Here is a 15,323-nt window from a genome sequence, read left to right on the forward strand (position 1 = left end):
TGTATGGCTCATTAGATTCAGGTAGCATCACGGTTGAATTTTCAATCAAAACTCTAATCAAATTCAGACAAAGGCTTTTGAATGACACTTCCAGTTTTGGCGGGACATACCGGGTAACCCAGGAGAAAATAGATTTATTCTTGGGATGGAACATTGGTAAAATACCGGGAAAATATTCAACCCACCATCAAGGCTTATTATAAAAGCAGGTGACAGCACGCCTTAATTGGCAATGGTCTTGGTAAGAGTGTGAGGAGGAGTGTAGAGGAGTGTGCCAATATATTTTGCATAATGCTTTCTTGACTAGAGGAAAAAGGCTGTGGATTTTAATCCCACATGGGGTGGATATATTTTTTTCTTCAAATGCTTTATTTAAAATATTCATCCCGTGCCCACACCCAATTCTGAAAAGTGAAAGTATAGCTGTGAGAGTGGTCGCCCTGGTAGTAGATGTAGGTTTTCATACAGTACCCAAGACCTACCGATTGTCTCATTCACCCCGAAACTATTCCCTAGGTCATTGCTGTAAATGAGAACGTGTTCTCAGTCAATTTACCTGATTGAAAAAGGGTTAAATAAAAAGAAAATACCAATCTTGTGAGTTAATTTGACCATTGGAAAAGGAGCTACTGCGTAAATACTGCAATGTGGGCAGGATGCACAATTGAGAGGATCCTGTTGGGCTGTATCACCGCCTGGTACGGCAACTGCACCGACCTCAACCACAAGACTCTCCAGAGGGTGGTGCGGTCTGCACAACGCATCACCGGGGGCAAACTACCTGCCCTCCTAGACTCCTAAGGCACCCAATGCCACAGGAAGGCCAAAAAGATAAATCAAGGACAACCACCCGAGCCACTGCCTGTTCACCCCGCTATCATCCAGAAGGCGAGGTCAGTACAGGTGCATCAAAGCAGGGACCGAGAGACTGAAAAACAGCCTCTATCTCAAGGCCATCAGACTGTTAAACAGCCATCACTAACTCAGAGAGGCTGCTGCCTACTTTAAGAAAAAATCACTGGACACTTTAATAACTGGATCACTTGGCACTTTATACAATGCACTCTAAATAATGCCACTTTAATAATGTTTACATATCTTACATTACTCATATCACATGTATATACTGTATTTTATACCATTGCACCTTACCTATGCCGCACGTCCATCGCTCATCCATATACTTACATGCACATATTCTCCTTCACCTTTATATGTGTGTATTAGGTAAAAAAAAAACATACGCTACCAAGGAACCAAATGTTCTAGCTGGGCTTGGTGCTGGTGTTACTGTAGAATGGAACATAGCAACCCCTGGGCATATTGGTTTATTTGTCTTGTCTGCTTCACTAGCAAGAAGGCTCTGTGTTCTGGCGGTGATAACGTTAGCTAGATCAATTTAGCCATCTATGTGTCTGTCTATATCGATCTCTCTCTCGATCTATATACCTATCTGTGTGTCTGTCTATTCATTTGCAATTTTGCAGTGCTGAAATGATCTAGTTGACTACACACTGCTATTCCTTTAGCTACATTTATTATAACGAATGGATTGCTGTACGTTTCAGTAAGCAACCATTTGATACATGCCTTCAATTGCATTAGCCTATTATTGAAATATTTGTCATTCAGTGATATTTATTCGCACAGTAATTCTTTAGGATCCATGAAATGTTTGTTAAGAAAATGTGCATGCATAGTGGTGGGTGTTGTGAAGAGATGTGCAAAGTGACATCAAAGTTTAGAACTTCCACAAGGATGGCAACAGCTTAGTAACAGGCGCTGCCTAGCAACCATCATCACGCGAATTGCTTAGCTTCGAGTTATTTTGTTTGGTGCAACAGGTGTAAATTCTGATCACAAAGTTGGACAAAACTATGTCTGACCTCGCATTTAAAACCAACTTTTTTGTTGTTGTTGTTGACCAAACTAGACTAACCGACCCCTGCTCCCTGTAGTTTCTTTCTGGATTAATATCAATAATCAAAATATCAAACCACTTTATGAATTCATGAGGAATTTATTGTTTTGGGCAATTAATACCAAGAGCTATATAACAAGAGAACCTTTGTAGAATTGACTTAATCAAAAAAGGTGTAACCGAAATAAAACTAAAATCAGGGAAATGAAACTGAAAACAATACAAAAACAAATATCCAGCCCTTCACAGTAGGCCACAATAATAATTAAAAAATCCATTAGCGTCTCCTTGCTTTGTCGGTGTCCCCAAACAGGAGCATTAATAATATTAATATCAACATTGATAAAAAAAATAAAAAAAACAGGTTAAAAAGAGGCCAGCATCACCTACAGTGGTGCGTGGCAGCCTTGTCTGTGTAAGTGTGTGAGGGAGAGAAACACCAGAGGTTGTGGTCGTAGTAGTAGAGATCTTTCAGAAAGGTCAGAACGTCTTATGCAGATAAGTCGCTGTTGTCAAAGCGCTCCTGGTCGTACACCTCAGCAATGACCTTGCGACCTCCAAACCAGCGATTATTGAGTGCCTGGATGGCCTTGTTCATCTCTGCCGCCATGGAGAACTCCACAAAGATCTTGACAATAACCTCCGCATCATCCTCCTCGCCCTGCTTTTCCTGGTAGATGATGACACGGTTGACAGCACCAAACTTGCCGCACTCCTCAGTCACCTCACCCTCCAGGTCATCGTCGATGTCCTCTGGTCCTACCATGTTCCGCAGCACCATCACCGTCGACTGGGCACAGTGGAAGAAAAGCATTATTATTGTACAATGTATTATTAAAACACAAATATGTGTGCTACCAGTTACTTTCTTGATCAGAGAAAACACTGACGGTACAGTTAGTTACCCACACGTTGCGACTATTAATGTTGTGGAAACTTTTCAGAGAATGCAACTGTAGCCCTTGTGGCTAAACTGCGCACTTTCAACCCCAACCAGGGCTCCAAACGTGACCACTCAGTAAAATTGTGCGACCCTTTTACTTGGCTGTGCGAGTTCAAGTTTTAATTGGAAGCATCGGCTGCACAACCTACTTGATCACCTCAGTTAAAACTTTGGGAGGCTAAAACCATGATTTGGTGAAAATTTGGTGCACTATCCTCATGTAGGGCTGACCCCATTTAGTAGACTGGTCAAATATTTTGGTCGACCAAGATTTTTTGGGGTTCAGCAGTTGCAAATATATACGGTACCAGTCAGAAGTTTGGACGTGCCTACTCATTCCAGGGTTTTTCTAAATGTTTTACTATTTTCTACATTGTAGAAATCTATGAAATAACACATATGGAATCATGGAGTAAACAAAAATATATAAAATATATTTTAGATTCTTTAAAGTAGCCACCCTTTGCCCAGATGACAGCTTTGGACACTCTTGGCAACCAGTCAAGGTAGTCACCTGGAATACATTTCAATTAACAGGTGTGCCTTCCTAAAAGTTAATTTGTTGAATTTCTTTCCTTCTTAATGCGTTTGAGCCAATCAGTTGTGTTGACACATGGTAGAAGATTGCCCTACTTAGTAAAAGACCAAGTCCAAATTATGGCAAGAACAGCTCAAATAAGCAAAGAGAAATGACAGTCCATCATTACTTTAAGACATGAAGGTCAGTCAATGCGGAACATTTCAAGAACTTTGAAAGTTTCTTCAAGTGCAGTCGCAAAAACCATCAAGCGCTATGACGAAACTGGCTCTCATGAGAACCGCCACAGGAAAGGAAGACCCAGAGTTCCCTCTGCTGCAGAGGATAAGTACATTACAGTTAACTGCACCTCAGATTGCAGCCCAGATAAATGCTACAGAGTTCAAGTAACAAACACATCTCAACATCAACAGTTCAGAGGACACTGCGTGAATCAGGCCTTCATGGTTGATTGCTGCAAAGAAACCACTACTAAAGGACACCAATAAGAAGAAGAGACTTGCTTGGGCCAAGAAACACAAGCAATGGACATTAGACCGCTGGAAATCTGTCCTTTGGTCTGGAGTCCAAATTTGAGATTTTTGGTTCAAACGCCTTGTCTTTGTGAGACGCAGAGTAGGTGAACGGATGATCTCTGCATGTGTGGTTCCCACTGTGAAGCATGGAGGTGGTGGTGTGATGGTGCTTTGTTGGTGACAATGTCTGTGATTGATTTAGAATTCAAGGCACACTTAACCAGCATGGATACCACAGCATTCTGCAGCGATACACCATCCCATCTGGTTTTCGCGTAGTGGGACTATCATTTATTTTTCAACAGGACAATGAACCAACACACCTCCAGGCTGTGTAAGGCCTATTTGAACAAGAAGGAGAGCGATGGAGTGCTGCATCAGATGACCTGGCCTCCACAATCAACCAACCTCAACCAAGTTGAGATGGTTTGGGATGAGTGAAGGAAAAGCAGTCAACAAGTGCTCAGCAAATGTGAGAACTCCTTCAAGACTGTTGGAAAAGCATTTCAGATGAAGCTGATTGAGAGAATGCCAAGAGTGTGCAAATCTGTCATTAAGGCAAAGGGTGGCTACTTTGAAGAACCTAAAATATATTTTTATTTGTTTTACACTTTTTGGGTTACATATGTGTTATTTCATAGTGTTGATGTCGTCACTATTATTCGACAATGTAGAAAATAGTAAAAATAAAGAAAAACCCTGTGTCCAAACTTTTGACTGGTACTGTATATTTTTCATGACATCTGTCGAAATCATGTCTGTCTCAGTGGACTAATCCATTGTGCAGGCCGCTGGGATGGCACACCAGCATCACCAGTAGTACATTAGCCTTTAATTCCAATAATGTCTAATCTACAATGTTTGTTTGGTTACGGTATTTTCTGGTAATGCATTAATAATAATATATTCAGTATTTTACAGTTCTCATTGTGGAAGTGGACACGTTTACGGACCGGACCGCACAACCTAGGCTACACTTGTGAGGAAGACGTTTTGTCAATATATTCATTGTCTTTTGTTTGTGGCTCTCCTGTCAATGTTGAGTTAGGATGCGCATCTGACTATGCATAGAAGTAGGCCTAGGCTACCTGGCCTGCATGCAAATGTAGGCCTATAAATGTGCACATTTGGAGATCTGATAGCATTTCTGAACTCACCACCACTGTGGAGCTTCTCAAAGTAATGTTTTCTCCACCTCAAACAGCAAGTAAAGAGCAAGTAAATTGAGAATGACAATAGTTCCTTAACCTTTTTGGGATAGGGGGCAGCATTTTCACTTAGCGTGCCCAGAGTGAACTGCCTCCTACTCTGTCCCAGATGCTAATATATGCATATTATTATTAGTATTGGATAGAAAACACTGAAGTTTCTAAAACTGTTTGAATGATGTCTGTGAGTATAACAGAACTCATGGCAGGCGAAAAGCTGAGAAAAATCCTACCTGGAAGTGGGATATCTGAGGTTTATAGTTTTTCAAAGCTTGGCCTACCGAATACACAGTGTCTCTGGAGTTAAGTTGCACTTCCTATGGCTTCCACTAGATGTCAACCATCTTTAGAAACTGGTTTGAGGATTCTACAATAAAGGAGGGGCTCATCAGACCCGTTTGAGTCAGTGGTCTGGCAGTGTCTAATGACCTAACATAATCATATGTTGTGCTTTTGCTGTAAAGCATTTTAGAAATCAGACATGATGGGTAGATTAACAAGATGTTTATCTTTCATTTGCTGTATTGGACTTGTTAATTGGTGAAAGTTACATATTTCCCAAAAATATTTTTGAATTTCGCACGCTGACTTTTCAGCGGAATGTTGTCGAGGAGTTCCGCTAGCGGAACGCCTGCCCTAGAAAGGTTTTAATGGGAAGACAAAGATTAGCTCTCCAGTTGGTACAAAAATACTCAAGGGCCATTTTCACTAAAGTGATGTTACAAGTTAAATTACTTTCCCATTGTTCCTCAACTATGACGTACCATTTTGTAGCTCTAAGTCTCTACTTTTATCCAAAATAATAAACACAATTTCAAATTTTGCTACATAAGATCAAATTGAGCCAGTCGGTCACAAATATGGGCTAGTGCCACAAGGGGAAAAGGTTAGACTGGAGCACTGCTAACTCATCCACTGTGTTCAAGAAGAAGAAAAACCCCAGGAACATTTCAACCCACCTCTTGCTTGCGGAGCAACTTCTGCATGACCATGTGTCTGGCGCTGCTCCCGGAGATGCTCATGTGCTCCTGCTCACTCAGCGGCTCCTGGCCCGTCCCGTCCTGCAAGGCCTCCTCCTCCACTTCCTTCTTCTTGGCCTCCTGGGCTGCCACCAGAGAGGTGACCAGCACCGGTGGTAAGGCCAGCACTGGGTTGACCAGGCCCACCTGAGGTAGCACAGGCAAAGCGGGCCGCACTGGGGTTACCCCTGTAAGAGAACGGAAGGAGGCAGCACAAAAAGGTCAAACCCCCCCAAGGTTGGACAGCCAACAGAGGAGCCTCCCCAAGCCCTAAGCCAGTGGCAATGGTGGGAAAACCCCTCAGGGGCTTTTCCCAAGATAACTGGCTGGGTTGGCTCCTGTCTAGCAATGTTTAATTGTGACACGACAGCTCCCTGTCAAGTAAAAGGGTGCTATCGAACTGGAGCTAGCAATCATGGTATTGGAATGTTGTGTCCACTAGCAGGCTGTGACTGGACTGACCACATTTGTTCTGCTGCATAAGGAACATTTCCACGTGATGTTTGGGGCTGGCAAAAGTTAGATGGCAAAGAAACTCTATAGCAAAGCCTTCCAAACCCCTTCTAAAGCTCTACCATCTATTCCAGGTAAATATGGTTTTCCTAGTCCATTAATCTTTGTCAAGTAAGTGTTAAAGCGGCAATCAGCAGTTGAATCAATAAATAAGCGTCCTCCTCTCCCTGATTCGGTAAAAAGCTGAGGGAGGGGGCTGGAGAAATATAACCACTCTTGTGAATAGACAGAGCTATGGATGCAAAGACTGACCATCCAGGATATCAAAAGTATCGTTTTAACCAGTGTTTGTTTACATTTACTTTGATTCCAAACATTGGAGTAAAACAAGCTTATATATTTTGGGTTCTGGTGGAGTACATCAGTTGAACTAAGCTCAGGAGGCATTTATAAGTTAGTGCCTTCAGAAAGTATTCATACCCCTTGACTTATTCCACAGTGTGGTGTTACAACCTGAATTCCAAATGGATTAAAAATATTTTTTTCTCTCACCCATCTACAAACACCCCATAATGACAGAGTTAAAATGTTTTTAGAGTTTATTGAAAATTAAATGCATACATTTCTAATTTCCATAAGTATTCACAGCCCTGAGTCAATAGTTTGTAGAAGCACCTTTGGCAGTGATTACAGCTGTGAGTCTTTCTGGGTAAGTTTCTAAGAGCTTTGCACACCTTGATTGTGTAGCATTTGCCCATTATTCTTTTCAAAACCTTCAATCAATTTGGTTGTTGATCACTGCTAGACAATCATTTTCAGGCCTTGCCATAGATTTTTTCATATAGATTTAAGTCAAAACTGTAACTCGGCCAATAAGGAACATTCACTGTCTTCTTGGTTAGGTTATTTTCATGCTGAAAGGTTGCTACAAATAGAATGCATTTAAAAAATATTTGTATATTCTGTAAAGGCGTCCTTTTCCTCTGTCATTTAGGATCGAATTATGGAGTAACTACAAAGTTGATCCCATCCTCAGTTATCACAGCCATTAAACTCTGTAACTGTTTTAAAGTCAACATTGGCCACATGGTGAATCCCTGAGCGATTTCCTTCCATTCCGGCAACTGAGTTAGAAAGGACACCTGTATCTTTGTAGTGACTGCTTGTATTGATACACTATGTGTGGGGTACAGACATTACTCCTGAACTTATTTAGGCTTGCCATAACAAAGGGGTTGAATACTTATTGACTCTTGACATTTCAACTTTTCCTTTTTAATCATTTGTAAAAAATAATGAATAACATAATTCCACTTTGACATTATGGGGTATTGTGTGTAGGGCAGTGACTAAAAAAACAAAATGTAATCAATTTTAAATTCAGGCTGTAAAACAGTAAAATCTGGTAAAAGTCAAGGGGTGTGAATACTTTCTTAATGCAATATATATTCTTCAAGAATCAATGGGTACATCATTAATTCACAATCCAAAAATGGATGTAGCAACTGCAGACTGCCCCTTTAAAGGGGAAAGGGAGGAGGGGCATGGGATGCAAACTAAACACTCCTTACAATAAAATGAATGTATTCAAATGAATCCCCCCCACCCTCTAACCACCCTGGTTGTAGCTTCTTAATGGTCATGTTGATGCATACCAAAAGTAAACTCCACAAAACACACAGGATCTGAGACTCACTGGCCAATAGGAATGAGGGGCTATGTTTATGAGGGGAGGGGCTAGAAACAGTCCTCTTCACACTTGGTTGGTCAGTGTGCAGCAAAGGGGAGGGATTAAGTGGCCACTGTCGGTGCGATTGTGGAGTCAAGAGAGGGAGGGGAAGAAAGGAGAGAGAAAAAAGAGAGAGACAAGGAGAGAAGAGACAATAAAAGAGAATCTATTAGTGGAGTGGTCCTCCGACAGGCTATGTACAACTAACACACTGTAGGAGACAACAGCAGCCTGAAAAAAGTACAGAGGCAATTCCACTTCAGACAAAAAAATATCTATATGCACCGGTTTAATTCCTCATCTCGTTTTGGTTCCACCATATAACATTATAGGGTGTTAACAGATGGCATCACTAAGTGTAACGCTACACCAGCGGTGTCAAACTCATTTTACCCCGGGTGCCGCAGTCGTTCTTCATTGAGGTCCGGAGGGCTGCACTGAAAATTGGTTATACTTACTTGCCAACAAAGTTAACAAAAAATTGTCCTCTATCCATAATTTTTTAAATGTTCTATGCTCCCTGACACTTCTAGCAAGCTGGACAGTCAAGAAACTATGAATATGGGTCCATTATTTCTACACAGTTTTGGTTTGTTTCAAGTCATTTTAAAGCATATTGAGTTCGTTCCCCCCCCCCCCCCCATAAAATATTTTTTTTCTATAATTCTTTACTCAAACCAACCCGCGGGCTGGATTGGACCCCCTTCACTGGCCAGATCTGGCATGAGGGCCATATGTTTGACACCCCTTACCTACACAGAACTGTCTCTCTTCTTACTGAACTCAAAACAAAGTGAAAGGCATTGAGATGCCAATTGATAGTCATTTTGGGAGAATGGTTAAAACCCTAATAAATGCAATCTTTAATAAGAGTTTGTCAACAACCTGTAGTTGTTAATATAGGCAAAACACATTACTTCATGTTTGGTCCCAAATATGTCAACTGAACAGCCCCTCTATTTGACTTAAAAAGACTGCTACAAAATTGCGCGTTTACAGCGTTGTTTTGGGAAATGGCCTCTAAATGACCACATAACACAGCTAACATAAATCTTATAATATATGTTGCATAAGCTTGTCTGTTGCCAGTACCTGGATTTGTCCAATTCATTCCCAATGACCCTACAACTGTCCAATTCTGCACTTACCTGGGCATCTGGCCTCTTTTCATACACACCAACTCACTGTCTCACTCTGGATAGCCCATGCAGTGAAAGGCATGCTAATAAATGCACACATTTCCTTCGCCAGCCAATGAGAGGCACATTGTTCAATGGTGGTGCAAAGAGGGTGTTTAAAAGTAACACTTATTTTTCTGATTCAAGGCCAAACAAAAGGCTGAGTGTGAAAGCTGCCATGACCAGCACCTGCTCAACTCAATTTCTTACTGTCCAATCTTCCATCTTCCCATTTCAACTCAGTCCACAAAAGCTAGCCTGGTGGAACAAGCCTGATTGCTGCGTTCATCATTCTATTTCACTTCACATATTAGCCTGGCATTCGTCCTCATTGAAACTGTTTGAGCCATTGTCTGTTATGAGGGAATTATACATAACTAAATTGGCAGTGATTGAATCACCTTTAACCAATCAGAGGACAGACGGGCATATTCAAAGCACTATATTTGGCCACAGGGTTTTTGACATAAACCCAGCCACTGTTTCTATTTGGAGCAGCCATTTTCTGGCATATTCCAAACACACATCTGTTGAAGAAAGGCCAGAGTGATAACAGCAGTAAAACAGAATCAGGCTGTTTACAGCAGCGATCAGATTCCTCTACCACCCCCCATGATGTCCTTTCAAATCGGTGAGGTTACCAGGAAGTAAGAGTTCCTCTTTCCACATCCCCTTTAATCTTCTGCTAAATCCCAAATGAACCCCCACAGAACTTCTTCATGGCCAGTAAAATGATTCTCTACACAATGACTGCTTGTTTTGCCACATAAACTGAAATTAGGAAAACTATTTGAATTTTGCAAACAGGAAAAGGCAGAGATATTTCTGCATATTGCAAATTTCATTTGGCTCTATACTCCAGCATTTTGGATTTGAGATCAAATGTATCATATGAGACGACAGTACAGAATGTCAACTTTTATTTGAGGGTATTTTCAGACATACATTACCATTTAGAAATGAATGCACTTAATTTATCTGTAGCCAGGTGTACACATTTTCACTTGTGTATTAAAGTAGTCAAAAGTTTACAAGTTGGTCTCATATTCGTAGCACGTGTCGCCACAAACTTGTTGGATGCATTTGCAGTTAGTTTTGGTTGTGTTTTGGGACATTCTTTGCCCATTAGGAACTGAATGGTGAATGGAGCAATTTTCTTTCTAAGTAAAATGTTTCTGAACACTTTGATATTAATCCTGATAGCATGATTAAGAAAAATCATGAATAAATCATTATTAATCACCAATACCAATAGGAGGGGCATCTAACTTTCTCACTCATCATTATTAAAATTGTATTTATGATTATCCATAATCTTGGTAGCATCCGCATTAATATAGAAGTGTTCAGAAACATCTATTTTTACTTTCAATAAAAGTGACTTCAAAATGACAATACATTATTCACCATTCAGTTCCTATTATGTAAAATATAATCCGAAACACGAACAAAACAAACTGCAAATACATCCAACAAATTTGTAGTCACATGCTTGATGTAGTCATTGGGTGCAAGGAAAATGGGACCAAATACTACATTTTTGACTACTTTAATACACTATAAAACTATATGAATTTGTCAAAATACTTTCAAATGGCGAGACTAGATACTAGTGCTGAGCAATTAGTGTTTTTATGGTCGGTTCGGTTTTGATATTAAACAAATAAAAAATGCATTATGTGGGTTGAATGATACACAGAATAAAACAATTGATGGTATAACTGTCCACTACTATCACTTATTAGGCCCTAACCTTCATTTATTCACACTACTTAAATGATATGTATATTTGTTTTTGGTACGATGACTATTATTGAATTAATGATGATGGTAGAAACGGCCTATTACTGCGTATCACTTATTGATAAACTATCCTTTAGTCACATAACTTTACTTTAACCCCTGTAGGTCTAAGCCCTTATAGCTCAATATCTACTAAGCTAACATACAGAATTGTTTTAAGATGGTCATAAAATGGATCATTTACCCACTTGATTTTGAATGAGGCATACACTACCAGTCAAAAGTTGTAGAATACCTACTCACTCAAGGGTTTTTCTTTATTTGGACTATTTTCTACATTTTAGAATAATAGGGAAGACATCAAAACTATGAAATAAAACATATGGAATCATGTTTGGCTTGTAGACAGCTTTGCACACTCTTGGCATTCTCTCAACCAGCTTCATGAGGTAGTCACTTGGAATGCATTTCAGTTAACAGGTGTGCCTTCTTAAAAGTTAATTTGTGGAATTTCTTTCCTTCATAAATGCGTTTGAGACAATCAGTTGTGTTGTGACAAGGTAGGGGGGTATACAGAAGATAGCCTTATTTGGTAAAATACCAAGTCCAAATTATGTCAAGAACAGCTCAAGTAAGCAAAGAGAAACGACAGACCATCATTACTTACTTGAAGGTCAGTCCATATGGAAAATATCAAGAACTTTGATGATCTTCGCATGTGTGGTTCTCACTGTGAAGCATGGAAGAGGAGGTGTGATGGTGTAGGGGTGCTTTGCTGGTGACACTGTCAGTGATTTATTTAGAATTCAAGGCACACTTAACTAACATGGCTACCACAGGATTCTGCAGTGATATACCATCCCATCTGGTCTGCGCTTAGTGGGACTATCATTTGTTTTTCAACAGTACAATGACCCAAAACACACCTTCAGGCTGTGTAAGGGCTATTTGACCAAGAAGGAGAGTGAAGGAGTGCTGTATCAGATGACCTGGCCTCCACAATCCCCCGACCTCAACCAAATTGAGATGGTTTGGGATGAGTCGGACCACAGAGTGAAGGAAAAGCAGCCAACAAGTGTTCAGCATATGTGGGAACTCCTTCAAGACTGTTGGAAAAGCATTCCAGATGAAGCTGGTTGAGAGAATACCAAGAGTGTGCAAAGCTGTCATCAAGCCAAAGGGTGGCTATTTGAAGAATATAAAATATATTTGATTTGTATAACACTACATGATTCCATATGTGCTATTTCTTAGTTTTGATGTCTTCACTATTGTTCTAAAATGTTAAAAATAAAGAAAAACCCTTGAATGAGTTGGGTGTTCTCAATCTTTTGACTGGTAGTGTATATCAAAATAAAATCAAAAAATGTGAGCAAACATTGAATTTGGCCTTTACTGCTAGATCCCATAGAAACGCATTGAATAACACATTTGTACATGGCAAAACAGACAACTATCAATGAATTCGATGTATTTCGGTTAGAGATACCTAAGCAACAGCTCTCTATCGCTCTTCCTCTCCATGTCTGTCTGCTGGCCCCCAAGCGAGCCTGGGCAAGTACCAATGAGAACAGGCATCTGTAGGTGTAGATTGTAGTTGGTGTAGATCATTGTAGTCAATTACCACATTTTCCGCACTTAACTATGATGAATATTGATTAGCCTGTTGAAAACCACATCTTTCTACAACCTACCACAGTTCATGCTTGATTAAATTGAAGATGCCTAGAAACTGCTTCTCCAATAGAAATCCCGATCACGCTTGTAGGGGATGTCATGGCAGCGTTGGCTAGCTAAAGCTCATGCGCAGAAACAAGCTCATGTGTAGTCATCGGGTTTAATGGTTATCTCCCGCCGAACTGCGCATGTGCAGGCCGTCAAATCAAAGGCACTTCATCGATATAAACTTGTTTTTGACGAAAATTAAAACATGTTAGTTTATCACTTTCACGAGGTTGGCGTGTTCAGTTACTTAAGAGATTGGCTCGAATCAAGGTTGTGCGTTTAACTTGAGAAACTTAACAACAAAGAGTTTTTATTTTCTCCAATTCACTTCCCAAACCCCTGCCTGGTCTGTCGAGTCTGCTTCGCGAAGCATTCCCAGAAGTATCGGGATGTTGGGTCTCTGGGTTTAGAAACTCTGTGATTAGATTTCTCTCTGGAGAAACGGTGTGTTGCGCTCACAGAAAAAACCGAACTAAATGGAATTCAAATAAGTGAAGTTATTTCAAAACCGTAAATAAATCAAAATTTCGGGATAATCACTCAGCACTAGTAGATACATAAAGTGCTTTCATTTCTAAATGGTAAAACAGATACAGTATGAAAATAGCCTCAAATAAATAATACATTCTGTACTGTTGCCTCAAACATTTGATCTCAAATCCAAAATGCTGGAGTATAGAGACAAATTGTTTTGCTTTACTGTCCAAATACATGGCGTTGACTGTATATACTTTACTAACGACTCTACTCCAAACCCCTCCCAACTGCACAGGCATGGCCAAGGTCCTTAGTAGTAGAAACATTGCCATTAAACTTTTAGGAGCTTTTAAACAGTATACTTTATTCCCAATTGGAATTGTTGGTAGCCTGCAACCATGGAGGCTTGTTGGATGTGCATACACTTTTCTTTAAACAAACGTGTGTGTGTGTGTGTGGGGCTGGGGGTTGAGGTGCTTGGCTTACCTGTGATGACCCCCGGGGCCTGGGCTGCCATGACGGCTTGGGGCAGGCCACCCAACTGTTGAGAGAGGAGGGCGGGTCCAGCCAGCACCGATGACCCAACCGTCTCCTGGAAGAACAAAGCCAGACATGAGGGTACACCACCTGGACTGTGCCAGTGACGACAAGGACAGAAAATGAGAAAGGCAAAAAAAATTGAGTCGGGATAGTCTGTCCTGGAAGACCAAGGTGTGCATTGTTTTTTGTTTTCTCCTCCAGCACATTAGTGCATTTTATATGGAACACATCAGTCATGCGCGCATTCACGTGCGTACTTAAATTTGAAATATAATATATTGAAGTGGACACACGTAAAAAAATGAGGAGTCGGGATCTGGGGCTCACTGGGGACACCCTCTCCCAAAGGAAGGGGGCAATGCAGCGAACTTAAAGTATCTGTCCAGTGTTCCAGATTTAAATTAAATATGACCTAAAATGTATTACAATATGTAATAAATAGATGTCCTTTCCAATTTTTTTAATTAAGGATGTTAAAAAGCAGTTTCTCTGTGCCCTGGTTTGGGTGCATAACAGGAAAAAAAAGAAGAAAAAAAGCCTGCTGATTTGCCTGCTCAGCCAATTAGATGAACATACACTTGGATGTTCAAATGAGCTCCAACGTGGGGTCAGAACTACCCCGGCAGGCTTGCCCTTTGCTCATGCTGCAGCAAACCAAGTGAAATAGTATGGATGGATTCAGTATTTGAAAACATATGATGGAATTACTAGGCACTTTACTAAAACAGCAATAAATACAGACTGTGTCATTTCTGTCCATTGCTTTGTCACTACTCCGTTAGAGATGATCAGCTTGAGCTAAGTAAGGTGCAGAGTCACTGATCTACAAACAGTATTCCCTGCCAAATAATAGGTTTTGTGCAATTCCCAGAGCTACGCATCCCCTGATTTAGGCAATTCCCCCACATGCACAACCAGACATTGATTGATTGGATACCGCTTGTGTCAATTAAAGACAATTCCCTCTGATTTTCTACCTGCAGCAACACAAGTTGATAATGCTGGATATACCAGTAAAATCAAAGTGCCTCAAAAAAAGTACCTAAAATGCAAGGCCCCAGTTATGTTTTGCCTGTGTTTGTTTCCAAAAAGTACCTAAAATGCACGGCCCTAGTTATGTTTTGCCTGTGTTAGTTTCCAAAAAGTACCTAAAATGCACGGCCCTAGTTATGTTTTGCCTGTGTTTGTTTCCAACAAGTACCTAAAATGCATGGCCCTAGTTATGTTTTGCCTGTGTTTGTTTCCAAAAAGTACCTAAAATGCATGGCCCTAGTTGTTTTGCCTGTGTTTGTTTCCAAAAAGTACCTAAAATGCATGGCCCTAGTTATGTTTTG

At 40.5% G+C, this 15,323-nt stretch overlaps 1 protein-coding gene across 1 annotated transcript in view; it reads right to left on the minus strand.

Annotated features, from left to right (window-relative positions):
- Nucleotides 1–2,000: 2,000 nt before the first annotated feature.
- Nucleotides 2,001–15,323, minus strand: part of puf60a (poly-U binding splicing factor a) — a 62,344-nt gene continuing 49,021 nt past the window's right edge. Inside the window, exons 9-11 of the mRNA XM_029642269.2 lie at nucleotides 13,936–14,041; nucleotides 6,085–6,332; nucleotides 2,001–2,711 (exon numbers count right to left, since the gene is read on the minus strand). Coding sequence (XP_029498129.1) covers nucleotides 2,412–2,711; nucleotides 6,085–6,332; nucleotides 13,936–14,041 — 654 coding nt within the window. The 3' untranslated portion in view covers nucleotides 2,001–2,411. The remainder of the gene's footprint in view (nucleotides 2,712–6,084; nucleotides 6,333–13,935; nucleotides 14,042–15,323) is intronic.

Source organism: Oncorhynchus nerka, linkage group LG9b (assembly GCF_034236695.1).
Source record: "Oncorhynchus nerka isolate Pitt River linkage group LG9b, Oner_Uvic_2.0, whole genome shotgun sequence".
NCBI lineage: Eukaryota > Metazoa > Chordata > Actinopteri > Salmoniformes > Salmonidae > Oncorhynchus > Oncorhynchus nerka.